Source organism: Eleutherodactylus coqui, chromosome 1 (assembly GCF_035609145.1).
Source record: "Eleutherodactylus coqui strain aEleCoq1 chromosome 1, aEleCoq1.hap1, whole genome shotgun sequence".
In the NCBI taxonomy this organism is placed as follows: domain Eukaryota; kingdom Metazoa; phylum Chordata; class Amphibia; order Anura; family Eleutherodactylidae; genus Eleutherodactylus; species Eleutherodactylus coqui.
This window is the reverse complement of record NC_089837.1, coordinates 530,921,310-530,938,176: the sequence shown is the minus strand read 5'-3', so window position 1 is coordinate 530,938,176 and position 16,867 is coordinate 530,921,310. Positions and strand designations below refer to the sequence as shown.

The window sequence follows — 16,867 nt, the reverse complement described above, 5'->3', positions numbered from 1 at the left end:
GGTACCACAGAAATGCTTCAAAAAAACTGACTCATTAATAACATCATTTATTTGGGGGAAATCCAGAGCCAAACTCCGCATGGAGACACTACAAAGGCCCAAAGAACTAGCGGGCATGGCACTACCAGACCTTAAAATATATTATCTAGCGGGGCAAGTCAGACATATACGCCACTGGCTGTCGGGCTCTCGCCTCCCGAACTCCGAGCACCACCTGATGTTCTTCCTCTTCCGAACTCCGGATCCTCCTGGAAAAACCAGGACTACTGACCAGGCAAATATTGCCCATTCATAGACTTGCAACAAACGTTTGGATGGCATGTAAGCAATTGACTAAACAAGAAGATACTCCCTTGGAAACCCCCTTATGGAATAACAGAGCATTACCACATCTATTGAACCTGCCAGATAGACAGTTTTGGTCAAACTTGGGAATTACCACGCTAGAACACCTATATTATGATGGAATACTAGCCTACTTTGAGCAACTACAGCAATTATATCAGGTACCCAGAACGGGCTTCTTTAGATACCTACAACTCAGACACGCCCTGATAACACAATTCCCAGAACCCAGACGACCTTTCTCCACATTCCCACTAATAGGTATATTGCGCAGCCAAGGTCCTAATCTCGATGTTATATACTCATCTGTTATACTCTAAAATCCCCGATACACAAATGGCGGTGTTGGAGAGATGGAGAGAACTTATCCCATCATTGACTGATGAGGACTGGGAGTCCGCAATGGCCACGTACACTGAGGTCTCACCAGCCGCGAGCAATAAGCTAACCCAATTATATATTCTGCACCAGTGCTATTTGTCACCGACTAGACTCCACAAAGTGAATAGATCAGCTACCAGTTAATGTCACCGCTGCCGTGCACCTAATGCAAACTTTAATCACCTGATTTGGGGTTGCCCAATGGTATACACGTATTGGGAAGAGGTCACAGAGTTTCTAACCCAACTAATGGGAATACCAGTACCGTTGGATCCGGCGATGTGTCTGCTAGGGATCATAGATGAGGAACAATGGCAACACTATGATAAAAAATTCCTCACTAAAGTATTATTCTATGCCCGTAAAGTTATAGCGCTACGATGGATGGATAGACGCCCCCCGACAATCACAAAATGGCAGAATATCATTAATTCCATCTTACCATACGCAAAAATATTCTACAAAAATAGAAAACACCCCGAAAAATTCGATAAGGTTTGGGGGATTTGGTGCGGGTCAACAAATACAAACCTAACAATGTCATCAATACTACAAATGTACGTATTAACACATGCTTGGTAAACACAGAGAAAATGTAACGTATTTGTGTACCGAATATCTACTAAAGAGCTTCCTGATGTCTGCAAAGTTATCTTAACGTTTATTGTATGTAATGCAAACTGTTCAATAAAACGAGTTTAAAATAAAAGATGGGCAGATTTAGACATAACGATTATTGCTCAAAGGATGGCGGTTGAGCGAATTTTGAGCAATAATTGTTGTATCTAAATGAACCTTAAGAACCCTTCACCTTCCAGTCATTACCGGTTGTAGTAATGGAGATAAGAGGGACTCATGTGAAACTCTCACCTCTCCGGTTATCAAGGAGATGATCTCCAGGGTGATCTCTAATATCCTGGAAGCCTTGTGGTTTCTGTCCTCCATCCTTGGTGAGTCATTGATGAGAAGGACCATCGTCTATAGAGGAACAACATGAAGATATAATGGAGCACATCCTGCACTGCGGCTGAGAGGTTTACTATAAAGCTTCCATCCATCTATAAAGGATCTGCAGGAATCTCAGCTCCATCTACCTGATGATCCGGTGGGTCTTGGGAATATGGAGGACTGGGACATCTCTCTGGTGGATTTCTCTGACTGCATCCATCTATAGGAAATATATACAGTGACTGAATACATTGTCTATATGTGATGATCAGATGATGGGGGAGTCTAGGTGACCCTCATACCTGATGTCTCCTCTATAATCAGGGAGGTCTCCTCTTACCTGGTGATGTGAGGGGCCGGTGGTCCTCCATCATGGCGTCCTTGTACAGATCCCTGTGTCCTTCTACATATTCCCACTCCTCCATGGAGAAATAGACAGTGACGTCCTGACACCTTATAGGAACCTGACAACACAATATACCGTCATCACCCAGACCCTCCCTTGGCGTTATTGTGTAATGTCCCACATTCCCGGCAGCGCTCACCTCTCCGGTCAGCAGCTTGGTCATCCTGGTGGTAAGTTCTAGGAGCTTCTGCTCATGTATCAGTGAGTGAGGTGGAGGCTCGGTGATGGGGCTCGGGGTCCGGCTCCATCCCCCTGACACACGGGAGTTCACACACTGACCAGACGACTTATTCACTACTGTGTAATCCTGTGTATGGAGAGACACTGATGACTACATGGAGTCTAAGAACCCTTCACCTTCCCAGTCATCACCTGCTGTAGTAATGGAGATAGAAGGGACTCTTGTGAAACTCTCACCTCTCCGGTTATCAAGGAGATGATCTCCAGGGTGAGCTCTAATATCCTGGAAGCCTTGTGGCTTCTGTCCTTCTCCATCCTCGGAGGGTCATTGATGAGAAGGACCATTGTGGTCTCAGGACAACTATAGCAGCGAGTCCTGTACCTGAGGAGCCTGAGGGAAGACAAGGAGGACTGAGTACAAAATCACATCTGGAAGAACATCTTACATGAAGTACAGGGACTCACTGACTGGTTATTATAGGACGACTCATAGTGTATAATTGAGGGGACTTATACACCAGAGTGCTGGTTGGTCAGTTTATAAAGGCACGGCCGCAGTTGGTCCTGCAGTGGGTTGGGGTCTCCCCACAGGTCTACAGGTCCTCCGGCTGTAGACGGCTCCATAGGAGGACACAGAGGACTCTAACCCTCCAGCATCGGTCAGCCAGAGGCATCTGGGTAACAGATACTGGAAGTAACATTTCTCCATCAGGAGGGACACAACGTTAATCTATGACAACTCGGCAGGTAGTTCTCCCCAGTCTGTCGGTCGAGCCTTCGTGAGTGACATCTAATGGCAGTAAGCCACTGGCAGACATCTCCGTCCTCTGCAGAGACATCCGGTGGTGATTTATCTCCCAGGAACACGAGGCTTAAAGGAATGATATTACCAAATATATTTTTGCATCAAATTTAAACCAGATAGAAATATTTTTCATTTTTCCCCATTTGTTTCTATTTTGTGTTTGTGGATTTTTTTTATTCTGCTGCCTATATATGACTTTTGGGCAGCCATCTTTTCTGAGCCAGATTTTACAGCATTTAGAAGATATGCTTTATGGCAGCTGATGGGCAATTGACTTGTATCGGAGACTGTTCAATTCTTCTTTCTTTTTTTAAATCAAATCATTTTTCTTAAATCATAATTTTTAAGTACAATTACCCCTTAATTTCAATGCACTTTAACATGCATAAGTATGATATACGTGGGACATATCATCACCCCACCCAAACAATACAATCAATCATAACTGTACACAAATAATCTCTCCCATCCTCCTCCTAAAAAATAATTAGGCACATACAGAAAAAAGCAAAAACTAACTCTTTACCTTCCCCTCTGTCCCCCTCCAAATCTTATCAGCTTTTTTATGATACCTCAATGCAACTAGCACTAGATATCCATTATATATATCAGGCCATCTTCCTCAAATTACATCAAACTTCATCAAGAAGCCTCCTTTTGACATCTCCCCCTTTCCTAGGATTCAACCTCTCTTATCTTTGTCACAAAATCTGTCGGGGGGCCGGCTGCTCCCAGCGGGTTGTAATTCGCCTCCGCGGCTCATACAATGCTATCTGAATTCCCAGAAGCATAGACGTACCATCAGGGGTCACAATGACAACCAGGCCTCTGCACTGAGGGGGTCCAGAGGCGAGCGCTAACCAGGGGCTCTGAGCCTCTGACGGCTTCTCACCACACTAGTGATTACCGGCCAGGGTAACGGCACAAACTCTGATCTCACGAGTGCGCGCCCAGGATCTTCCTACCCTGACGTATGTTTACATCTTTATCAGCTCTTCGGCCCTATTCACCAATCAGGTAGCTGGAATTGTGAAACAGACAACCCAAACAACCAATGAGGTTGCTGGAATTGTGAATCAGAACCAATCAGGTTGCTGGAATTGCTGAATAGGGCTGAAGTGCTGATGAAGATGTAAATATGCTCCCCCTGACCTGTCCTCCTTAGTTCCACAGAAGAGGAGAAAGGAGGAAGTGTTCTGGGTGCACACACTGCAGTCAGCTTGTGGCTTGGGTGGGCTATTACTACTGGGGCTACTGAGGGGGTTAATATTAGTACTAGGACTACTTCTGGGGTTAATATTACTACTGGGGCTCTTGAGGGGGTTCATATTACTACTGGGGATCCTGAGGGGAGTTCATATTAGTACTGGAGCTCCTGAGGGGGGTTCATATTACTACAGGGGCTATTGAAGGGGTTCATAATGCTACTGGGGCTACTGTGGGGGTTCATATTGTTACAGAGGGGGTTAATAGTACTGGGGTTACTGTTGGGTAGATATTTCACTATACAAACATAGGGATACATAGATGGAGTACCTGTAGTGGCCTGAACAAGGGAACTACATAGCGCTGTTTAGCTGTGGGGACTGGTAATATAATAAACGGCCCTAGGGGGTATAATCTGAGTCATTTTACATTCAGCTGCATAGGATAGAAAAATGCCTAGAGACTCAGATGATCCAGGTAGCCTAGCAACCAGATAGGCTGTGATTGGCTACAGACAGAATGATCAGGTGACAGAGGCGATAAATAGCCAGACAACGGTCGCAGGAGGTAGAAAAAGGAAGAGGGAGAAGCCAGTGAGAAGCCGGGAAGAAAGGAGAAGAGAAAAGGAAAGAGAGAGACAGGAGAAGACAGAGAGAAAGCAGAGAAACAGGAGAAAAGTCAGAGAAACAGTGAGTAAAAGAGAGTCAGCCATGACAGTGAGCAGAGGAGAGTCAGCCGTGACAGTGAGCAGAGGAGAGACAGCCGTGACAGTAAGTAGAGGAGAGACAGCTGTGACAGTGAGCGGAGGAGAGACAGCTGTGACAGTGAGTGGAGGAGAGACAGCTGTGACAGTGAGTGGAGGAGAGACAGCTGTGACAGTGAGTGCAGGAGAGACAGCTGTGACAGTGAGTAGAGGAGAGACAGCTGTGACAGTGAGTAGAGGAGAGACAGCTGTGACAGTGAGTGGAGGAGAGACAGCTGTGACAGTGAGTGGAGGAGAGTCAGCTGTGACAGTGAGTGGAGGAGAGTCAGCTGTGACCGTGAGTATAGTAGAGTCATCTGTGACCATGAGTGGAGGAGAGTCAGCCGTGACCATGAGTAGAGGAGAGTCAGCTGTGACAGTTAGTAGAGGAGAGTCAGCTGTGACAGTGAGTAGAGGAGAGTCAGCTGTGACAGTGAGTAGAGGAGAGTCAGCTGTGACAGTGAGTAGAAGAGAGTCTGCTGTGACAGTGAGCGGAGGAGAGTCAGCTGGGACAGTGAGTGGAGGAGAGTCAGCTGGGACAGTGAGTGGAGGAGAGTCAGCTGGCACAGTGAGTGGAGGAGAGTCAGCTGTGACCATGAGTAGAGGAGAGACAGCTGGGACAGTGAGTATAGGAGAGACAGCTGTGACAGTGAGTAGAGGAGAGTCAGCCTTGACAGCGAGCAGAGGAGAGTCAGCCGTGACAGCGAGTGGAGGAGAGTCAGCTGTGACAGGGAGTAGAGGAGAATCAGCCGTGACAGTGAGTAGAGGAGAGTCAGCTGTGACCGTGAGTAGAGGAGAGACAGCTGTGACAGTGAGTAGAGGAGAGTCAGCTGTGACAGTGAGTAGAGGAGAGACAGCTGTGACAGTGAGTGGAGGAGAGACAGCTGTGACAGTGAGTGGAGGAGAGACAGCTGTGACAGTGAGTGGAGGAGAGACAGCTGTGACAGTGAGTGGAGGAGAGTCAGCTGTGACAGTGAGTGGAGGAGAGTCAGCTGTGACAGTGAGTGGAGGAGAGTCAGCTGTGACCGTGAGTATAGTAGAGTCATCTGTGACCGTGAGTGGAGGAGAGTCAGCCGTGACCATGAGTAGAGGAGAGTCAGCTGTGACAGTGAGTAGAGGAGAGTCTGCTGTGACAGTGAGTAGAGGAGAGTCTGCTGTGACAGTGAGTAGAGGAGAGTCAGCTGGGACAGTGAGCGGAGGAGAGTCAGCTGGGACAGTGAGTGGAGAGTCAGCTGGGACAGTGAGTGGAGGAGAGTCAGCTGGCACAGTGAGTGGAGGAGAGTCAGCTGTGACCGTGAGTAGAGGAGAGACAGCTGTGACAGCGAGTAGAGAAGAGTCAGCTGTGACAGGGAGTAGAGGAGAATCAGCCATGACAGTGAGTAGAGGAGAGCCAGCTGTGACCGTGAGTAGAGGAGAGTCAGCTGTGACAGCGAGTAGAGGAGAGTCAGCTGTGACAGCGAGTAGAGGAGAGTCAGCCGTGACAGTGAGTAGAGGAGAGTCAGCTGTGACAGTGAGTAGAGGAGAGAGAGCTGAGATGAAGAGATGTAAATATGAAGAGAGATGGAGGAAGCTCCCAGCATGTAAGACACAAGGATCATCATTGTTGCAGATTGTATGTCTCTTGTTACTCACTGTGCGTTGAACAGAATTGTCTCATCTCCCTGTCTGGTTGAATAATAGCACTGTGTTTACTACAAGTTAAAGGGGATGTCCGGCCACAAAAGGTGACATTATTTATAAAAATGCTGCTTCCCTTTCAGTAAGCACGGTAACACACAGCATACAGGGGTCAGACCGCAGGCACATCAGATGGAATGTCCGTTTCTTACATTGTAATCTGGTGTTTAATGCAGCTTTCAAAGATGGCGTCATTGTCCTGCCTTCCCATAATGCCCTGCGCTCTCCCCCCTCCGTGTGCGCACTCCTGATGTCAGCAAGAAGCATGAAAAAGCAGGATTTCCTGGCCTCACTTAGCTCCCATCCTGGCCCCGCCCATGACACGCCCCCACCCACCTCTATTGAACTGATCTACAGTGAAGTGTCTGCCTCCCTTCCCCATGTGTTGATTCCACAGGGTGCTATGTATTCTTGTGGCTCAAGTGTCTATAAACACCGAATGTGGGGTGGTCCCCCATAAAGTTGGGGTCGTTGGAAATTTGGTGCACCCCACTATAATTGGGAGAGATTTTCTGCTATTCTGGGATTTGTGGGCTCGAGTTACACTTCCCAGGGGCCTTAGGGGTCCTAAAGGATCTAGTGATACTACTTCAGAAACTGGGGTAGAGACCCCGGTCGAGTTAACAGAATTTCCCAGGACAGTGTTAATAGAGGATGAAGAGGAGGATCTACCGCAACCCCCCGCTATACTTGATTTGGGGGTGTCACGGGACAATTTTGGTACCGAACAACTGACTGATCTTACCTTGGAAAATGCTCGCAAAAATGTGTCTGTGGTGAATGGGGTCCCCCAAATCCTGGGGCTGAGAATGGGTTCTTTCATTTCGCCATGAATCAGGGCATGTTGTATCGGGTAATAAAAGTTAGGGAAGAGGTGGTGGAACAGCTTCTGGTCCCGACTTGTTATAGACGCACAGTATTAAACATGGCTCACTCATGTCTTGGGAGGCCATTTAGGGGTCAATAAAATGCAGGAACGTATTCTGCAGAGATTGTTTTGGCCTGGATGTCACAAAGAAATCTCGAATTTTTGCCAGAGCTGTCCCACGTGCCAGCTAACCTCACCGTTTGCCCACTTTAAAAGCTGTTAGTTCCTTTACCGATAATCCAGGTACCATTTGACCGTATTGCTATGGACATTGTAGGACCGTTAGTAAAATCTGCTAGAGGTCACCAATAGATTTTGGTAATACCAGACTATGCAACTCGGTATCCAGAGGCGGTTCCACTAAGAAATACCTCATCCAAATGCATTGCAAAAGAATTGTTTTCCATGTTTACCAGAACCGAAATTCCTAAGGAAGTATTAACAGATCAAGGAACACCGTTTATGTCCAAGGTTATGAAAGGATTATGTAAACTGCTTGGAATAAGGCAACTGCGGACCTCAGTCTATCATCCCCGGACCGATGGTCTGGTGGAACGATTTAATAAAACCCTTAAGAGTATGTTAAGGAAAGCGGTTGAGAAGGACGGCCGCGACTGGGATTATTTACTGCCCTACCTACTGTTCTCCATTAGAGTAGTTCCTCAAGCATCCACCGAGTTCTCACCATTTGAGTTGTTGTATGGTCGGCACCCACGTGGATTACTTGATGTGGCTAAAGAAACTTGGGAAACCGAGGTTACCCCTCACAAAAGTGTAATAGAGCACAGTAATGCCTATTGTGAAAGAACACCTCCTTAAAGCTCAAGAAAACCAAGCAAGGGTTTATAACAGGGATGTGAGAGTTAGACAATTCAGTCCGGGAGACCGGGTACTAGGTGTAATACCCACGGCAGAGAGTAAGTTTCTTGCCAAGTGGCAAGGGCCATACGAAATTGTTGAAAAAGTTGGAGAGGTTAATATAAAGTGCACCAACCCGGTAGAAGAAAACCTTTTCAATTATATCATGTAAACTTACTAAAGCCCTGGAGAGAACGAGAGGCCCTTAATCTCCTTGTATGGTTGAGGCAACAAGTGGCATTCAGGACGTGATAATAGCGGAGGGCCTATCAAAATCCCAGAAACAACAGGGAAAGGAGTCGTTACAGAAAAACAAAGATTTGTTTACCGACTTGCCCGGTTTGTCTAATGTAATTGAGCACGAGGTCATTACAGAACCCCACGTAAGAGTAAAAGTAAAACCCTACTGAATTCCCGAAGCCCACCGGGAGATAGATCCGCAAGAGATAAAAAAATGTTAGCACTAGAGGTGATTGAAGAATCCAGAAGCGAGTGGTCGAGTCCAATAGTCTTCGTACCAAAACCATCGGGGGAGGGGCGGTTCTGTAACGATTATAGAAAACTGAATGAAGTTTCTAAGTTTGACGCCTACCCTATGCCTAGGGTAGATGAGCTAATTGAACGATTAGCTCCTGCCCGGCATATTACCACCTTAGACCTCACTAAAGGATATTGGCAAATTCCCATGTCCGAGAGTGCAAAGGAGAAGAGGGCCTTCTCTACCCCGGAGGGCTGCTTTCACTATGTGAGGATGCCATTCGGGTTAAGGGGGGCTCCTGCCACTTTCCAGAGGGTAATGGACAAGATTTTAAGTCCCCACAAGGAATATGCCGCGGCCTAACTAGATGACATAGTGATATTTAGCCGGGATTGGGAGAGCCACCTGAGTAGAGTTCAAGCTGTTCTGGATTCTATCAGAGAGGTGGGGTTCACTATAAACCCTAAAAAATGTGCCCTAGGCATGGATGAGGTAAAATATCTAGACTATATAGTAGGAAGAGGCCTGATGAAACCCCAAGCCAACAAAGGTGAGGCAATACAGAATTGGCCCCGACCTTTAGCAATAAAACAAGTAAGAGCTTTTTTGGGAATTGTGGGCTATTACAGGCGTTTTGTCCCTAACTTTGCCACAATAGCGGCCCCATTAACAGAGCTCACAAAAGGGAAAAGCAAATCAGTCATGGCTCCATGGTTCCCAGAAGCCGAACAAGCATTTGGGGAACTGAAGCTAATGTTGTCAACAACCAGTATTAGTGGCCCCGGACTTCGCAAATGAATTCATAGTGCAGACAGATGCCTCGGACACGGGCTTAGGAGCGCTTATGTCTCAAGAGATCAACGGGGAAGAGCACCCGCGTATGTTCTTGAGCCGAAAACTAACCCCGTATGAACAAAAGTATTCAATTGTCGAGAAAGAGGGTTTAGCCATAAAATGGGCATTGGACTCCCTCCGATACGATCTGCTGGGTAGAAAATTCTAATTAGTTTCTGACCATGCCCCACTTAAATGGATGAGCGAACGAAAGGGGAATAATGCTCAGGTAATGCGGTGGTTCTTAGCATTACAGGACTTTAACTTCCATGTAGAACACAGGCCAGGTAAACTACAAGGGAATGCAGACGCCCTGTCAAGGGTACATTGTGGGCTGGCAGTAGATACCCAGCCCCTCGGCTTTTAGCAGAGGGGGATATGTAGTGAAGTAAGTGGTAAAGTCCTGGATGGTGTGTATATACCACGGAGACTACTAAACTCCAGGATATAACTCCGGAGTGTGCATGAGACAGGGGCTGTCCGGGTCACACGGATATTCCAGTCCAGGAAGTACCTGAACCAGGAACACAGTGTGATAGACATGATGATTATTTATAAAATGTCTATCGCTTTGTATAACCCAAATGTATTATGCTATTGTAATGACTTCAGCCTAATGTGGAACTCTGCTGCATAAGGAAAGAGTTAAATCACAGTGTTATATGTTATTGCTTGAGTGTTTTCCCAGTCCTCCCCATCCCCCACACACAGAATCTTCTTGAACAAAGGGATATCTACTTTCACTTTCAGATTTGGACACATGTTAAAGACAAAGGCTTCTACTTGAGAGAGGTGGGGAGAAGGGGAGGCGGGGGATTCTATATGATCCGACAAATGAGAATCCTATATGTTACTGATGTAACCTGTTGCACGCCCATTGTGTGTCTGTACAATAAAAGGCCCTGTCTGGCTGTTTCTGGGCAGAGAGCCATTTTGGATATGAGGCTGATAGCTTGTGTCTAATTTGCTCCACGATGATGTGTGCACACGATACAATTAGGAAAGCGACAAAATACCCCAAAAGCCTGCTGGAGAAAATCATAATCCAGATCAGTGGCGTCCCTGGGTGGGCCGAGTTAAGAGATTTTGATTTCTTTCATTCTGGAAAAATACAGAGATCGGCGGATGGCACGCAGAACTCAGGGGCCCGAAAATCTACAGAACACGGTAAGATTGCTTTATGTAAATCTACCGATGTGATCTGGGTTCTGACTGCTTTTCTGCCTGTACCTGATCCAGAGTGATAAATCAATGAAAGGCAGGTAATATAGTTCTTTCTTACTCGGAAAAGACCCCCGTTTTAACCTGCTTAAGGGGTATTTTGTATGCTGTGTCTGTTATGTCTGAGACGGTTAAAAATTGTGTATACAAGACCAAGAGATAAATTCTGTGAGGGTTAATGTGTCGGGAGGGCGGACTCGGCTGTTTAAGTCTGAGGGAACACGCCAGTGACACGTGCTCCTAGGTAAAACTAGTGTGAGGTTAGGAAGATTTATGATACGAATACTTACCATATGATTGAGCGTGTTATGTTCTCATATGTGGAAAGGTATTTACGGGTGAATATAGCCGTGGTGTGACGGCTGATTTCTCCAGAATATTATTGAGGTTTTGGTCATTGAAAATAATCGTCAGTCTCTGTGTATAGCTAAATGTCCTGTCTAGATCGTGTACAAGGAGTGCTCTTGGGGATTACTAGTATACGGTGGGCTGTTATAAAGGTAGATGAGATATATACCTTGGGTTGATATAAAGGTGGATATATATATATACCTTGAGCCGTTGTGGGTATTCTCCAGTAATCCCGTCTGTCTGCTATTATAGAAACAATGTGCAGTGTTGATTATTGGGGGAGGGGTGCTGGTAAGAGAGTGGACTGAAGTTAAGCCACTAAGAGCACTTCTCAATTAACCCTTTCTGTTTACTTTGTCTTTCCCTGTGTTTTATAGAATTAATGCGTATTGTAATCTGAGTGGGAAAGAAGGGTTATATGGGAAGGATTTGAAGAAAGCAGATTTTACAAAAGAAACAGTACTGTGTGCAGAAACTTTGAATAGAATAGAATAAGCAGGCAGAATAGAATGAGGGATCAGTACAGGATGTTTTGGAATATGCAAAACATGTAGAAATGTTATACAAAGAGAAGGCTCAGGAAAAGTTGCAGAAAGGAATGCTAGGTCATGGACAGGTAAGATAGGTTGTAGAAAGTTTTCAGAAGATGAGCAGGAAGCCTAGCAGAAAGAAATGTGTTTTTAGATTGCTAGAAGGAGGTATAATGTAGTTAAGAGATTGAAGAGGGGAAAGCATGTAGGGGGGTATGTGTATTGCTAATGAACAATGTAATGTCTTTGTGTTGACTGCGGCCCCTCCCTGTAATGGCGGCCGTGCTTGCAATGTTTACAATCCAACATGGTGTGACTCTGCAGTAAATGTAGTGAGGCCTGCCCCCACCCTGAAGTTACTTCCCCCCATGTGCTCACTTTCAGGGTGTGTGATGTTACTTCCGGTCCCTCCCCATCCGGGGCAGGACCTGGCCCCGCCCCTTCCTCCTCCAGCAGCCATCTTGCCTCACCTGGAAGTGCTGCTGCCCCTGGCCCCGCCCGTTCCTCCGGCAGCCATTTTGCCTCACTTGGGAGATTTGTAGCCCCGCCCCTTTCTGCCTCTGGCGGTCATTTTGCTGCATTTGGGAGGCCTATATTCCCCAATGCCACTGTATCCAGTGCTAACATCATGATTGTCTGAAGTAAGGTTTTGTTTGGCCAGACTTTGTTACGCTCCAAGATGTGGCCACTTTGGATGTGTGATAAGTTCAGGGAAACAAACCTTTGTGGAGATGCAGCTTGGGACATAGTAGATGACTAAGCTGGTTTATAGTGCATGGAAGATTGGAGTTGATGCATGGGGGGCAGAGGCCGGGAATACATGACAGGGGACGCTCTCTCATGTTCCCAGGGGCTCTGTTTTCCACTGCCCGCTTCTCCAATGGATACTCAGACAGATGATGTTATGGAAGGCTCCTACAGATGGAATAATTTCCCTATAGTCACCCAGCAAACTTTTTCATGCAATTTGGTGAATTAATTTTACTTTTTATGTGAAGAAAGAGGGACTGAATTGCCCAGAGTAGGATGTTAATTCATCCGTATTCTTTAGTTTTTTTTAAGTCTTTTGTATATTCTAGTGTCAGTCTACACTGAAGCTATAATTATATTCCGACAGGAGAGTAAAAGCTAAACGCTGGCCATACCCTGAAATACTATTACACTGGGTGACGTAAAATTTTACTTGTGTTGCGCCCCCTTGTGTTAAAAAATGCTAACTGCGACCTGAAATAAAAAAAAAATTTTTTTTTAAGGAGATTTTTGCTCAGACTTCGCTGCATACAATGTCACCTTGACCTACAAAGTGCTTGTTTTTGTGCCTCTTGGTTTACTAGTTTGAACGCAATGACTCTTTTTCCATTGAGTATTGCGGTTCAAAAGGGGGGAGGCATAGGTGATCTGGGTCATAGATGATCTAGGTGTTGTAGATCAGCTATTGGGTTTTAAAAAAAAATAAAAAATAAATGATTTTGTGCTACAAGATTCCGAGCCATGTGAAATAGAACATCAGCACGATTATTTAGTACTAATTCAGTAAGAAACTGCAGATATGCAAACAGTTACCAGGACCCCTGTTGATAATGCATATGTTGAGCTTTTTGCAGATGGTACCAGGGTGAGGATTGATGACTCCACATCGGATATGCAGTGGTCACACAACAAGATGTCCTAGAAGAGCTCTGCCTCCGCATGTCACAGTACAATAAGCGGAATTGAAGGCCCTCACTGAGGCGAGTAGAGTGGCGAGAGGTAAGACCGGCAATCCTTTACACTGACTCCTGGTATGCATTTGGCATAGCTCATGATTACGGCCCAATATGGAAGGCCAGACAGTTTTTTTACCTTAGCAGGACAACCAATTGAGAATGGTGCAGCGGTACAGAGTCGCATGGAGGCCCTACTTCTACCTGACAAAGTTGAGAGTTCGCACCGATTCCTACACTGGAGAGGCGAGAGACGACACCCTCGCTGACAGCGCAGCAAAGGCAGCGGCCCTCAAGCCGTGGAAGAAAGAAGAAAGATACTGACAGCATGAGTCAGTGGTAAAAAAAAACTTTGGACATTGACAAAAATTTGGACTTTGATATGCTAAAGACTTTTACAGTTACCAGCCAGCAAGGAAGGAAAGAATAAATGGACTAATATGGGAGCAGCAGAAACAGGACAGCGTGTGGTGAACAGTCAACAGCACTTGCCCACCACAGTTCCTGTATCCCATGATGGCCCAGCTGATGGATGGAAAGACCCACCTAGTAAAGCAGTAATGACGACGACGCTTGAAAGAGGTTGGGCGACTTCTAGATTCTCTGTAGCTGCTGCACCATTTGTCCGGTTTAGCATGATCTATGCCATGGGTAAGTCAGGGCAGAAGTAAATTTGCCACACCACACTTGCCGGGACCACTCTACCCATTTCAGGGATTGCAAATTGACTACGTTCAGCTCCCACTTGTTGGGAAGTATGAATACGTGCTTGTTGTTGTTGATGTCTTTGCAGGTTGGAGGCCGACCCTGTTACCAAGGTAAACAAGTAGGTAACCGCAAAGAAGCTCATGAACGAGGTAAACTGTGAATATGGGGTACCAGAGGTGATTCAGAGTCAGACAGAGGTATAAACTTCGCAGGTGAATGTAACATGTCATGTCTGCTCTGGGTGTATCCCAGGCCTTTTACATACTGTACCACCTTTAGTGTAGTGGAAAGGTGGAGAGACGTAGTGGCACGCTAAAAGTAAGATACTTAAAAATGACGCCACTTTGGAAAGACTGTCATCCAATAGCCTTATACAGTGTTAGATATGAACCCAGGGGGGATTATACATTATCTCCCTACGAGATTGTTTGGGCTAGCCCCAAGACTAGGTCGTTACTATCCTCAGTAGTTACAATTACAATCTGATGTGTTGACTGAGTATGTGATTTCCGTTGTTAAAGAACTAACCAAAGCCTATGCACAGGTGTTCTCTTCCAGACTCAGAGGCAGACACTGGGACACATATCTTGCAGCCTGGGGATTGGGTGTGCATCAAGAAGTTCCCCAGGAAGCACCCTCCTGAGCCCCGATTTGATGGCCCCTACCAGGTGCTTCTGACTACTGCCACAGCTGTGAAACTAGCCGAAAGACTTACATGGATCAACGCTTCATACTGTAAGAAAGCTTCAGATCCGGGAGACCAGTCTTAGTTGTGCCAAAGACATTATTCTGGTTAGAGCTAGTGAGAGAGGAAGGTAGCAACTGGAATCCTTAGTCGGAAGAATATGGGGGTATGGTTACCTTCTAGTATAACTCGTCCAATGCTCAAGTAGCCGCATATTCCTTCGACTATTGTACTGTGGTCCCGTGTCTAGGCGCAAGATCCCACCGCAGGCCAGATTTAGCCCTGTCCAGCTGGTTATATGACTTATATACCCGGGGAATACAATATGTTTGCGCCACTGATAACGTCTGGGGAGAAGACTGCCGTTATTGAGGATTAGTGGGATGGAACACAGAAATAGACTAGTCCTATAAACCGCGAAGTGCCTTAAATAAGAAAAATAGGAGCGGGAAATCCCTAATTAGTCGTATAACCCTCCTTGAGAATAATAAGGACAGCAGGTATTGGAAGGCTGAACTTAGTATGCTGCTTGGTTTTAATGCGGTTGTTACACTAACCATGGGAGATCCAAGCCCGGGGGACGGGGGAGACTTATAGTCTGGGGACATACCGGTACGGGAGGATAGATCCCTTAGGGAAGTTTAAAATAAGGGATATGGTAGATGCAGCCGAATGGAAGCCTTCACTTAGTCCCGTGCCCATAATTAACCCCCTCCGCCGTAAGATAAAGACCTTGACGAACATGATGATCATAGCCGACCCTACCTTTGAGGACACCTTGACAGTAGCGACTGGCTACTCTGACCAGAATCTCTGGTTGGAGTTGATGAGGTACAATGCTAACAGGAGCAACAAGTCTAACTGTTGCGTGTGCGGTAGTGCCCGACTACACTCGGGGATGGTCCCCCTAAATCTCCCTGTAGATGCTGAAGAGTGGTTTATTAGTCTCTTCACGAACATTTCCGCTAATTTCACTGTCCGTGAGAAATGGAAGAAGGAATACTCTATAACTACTTAAGTGTTTTGCACCGGAGAGAGTATTACTGACTACCCTGGAAACTACACCTGCCAGGCAAATAGGCAGGGTGGAGGGAGATTTTTGGGGAACTCACCAACGGGTATTGCTCCTCCTACAGTATGATAGGAGGGGAATAGATGCAGAATCAGGTCCAGTCCTTAGGAGACGTTTACTGGCTTTGTGGAGACATGAGGTAGAGGACCCGCCTGGAGGGTAATTGGACAGGGGAGTGTGCCTTAGTAAAGCCCTTATGCTCCTCCACATCCTGTCAGACACCAACGTTTCCCTTGTTTGAAAAAGATGAAGAGCCAGTTCCGATAATGCCAACCACATGCGCTACCAAAGAAAAAGGAGAAATGTACTAGTACTGCGCCTGCCCCGATCTCCTAAGATGGACTGTCAGTGGAATTCCCATTTGCCTAGGGATAGTGCAGAAGACCTTAGGTTCCGGCGAGGGCACACCCTGTGGGGTGTTAACTTGTACAGATAGAGGGTATGGATGCCCGGAAATGAGCCCAGGGAATCCATGGCCTCCCTCTGAGGTGAGGTAGGGATCCCCCCCTCCTAGGAGTAGGGACTTACGGGCAGTGGGAAAACCCTGACGCAAGGGTGAGGCGACTTGGACGTGTTCACCATTAGGACTATCTCCAGGAGGGACACTGGTGTGGGTGAAGATTAGGGAGTCCCACGCCGTGCGTACCTGTGTACGCTACTAGTATTGTAACATTATGCTAGAGCGAGAAGAGAGACCCCTGGTGGTAGTTTTGATCTACACGTGTACATTGACGTCATAGGATAGCCAAGGGGGGTACCTGACAAGTTTTAAAAATTAGAGACCAAGTTAAAACTAGATTCGAGTCCACTTTCCTGATCATTAGGGTAAATAAATGTTGACTGGATTAATTATGTTTATTATAATTAGC

At 46.3% G+C, this 16,867-nt stretch overlaps 1 protein-coding gene across 1 annotated transcript in view; it reads right to left on the bottom strand.

Annotated features, from left to right (window-relative positions):
* The window catches only part of LOC136590885 (zinc finger protein 157-like), a 261,800-nt gene that overhangs the window by 15,709 nt on the left and 229,224 nt on the right, over positions 1-16,867 (bottom strand). Inside the window, exons 9-10 of the mRNA XM_066588414.1 lie at positions 1,821-1,894; positions 1,597-1,704 (exon numbers count right to left, since the gene is read on the bottom strand). Of these exons, the coding sequence (XP_066444511.1) occupies positions 1,597-1,704; positions 1,821-1,894 (182 nt within the window). The remainder of the gene's footprint in view (positions 1-1,596; positions 1,705-1,820; positions 1,895-16,867) is intronic.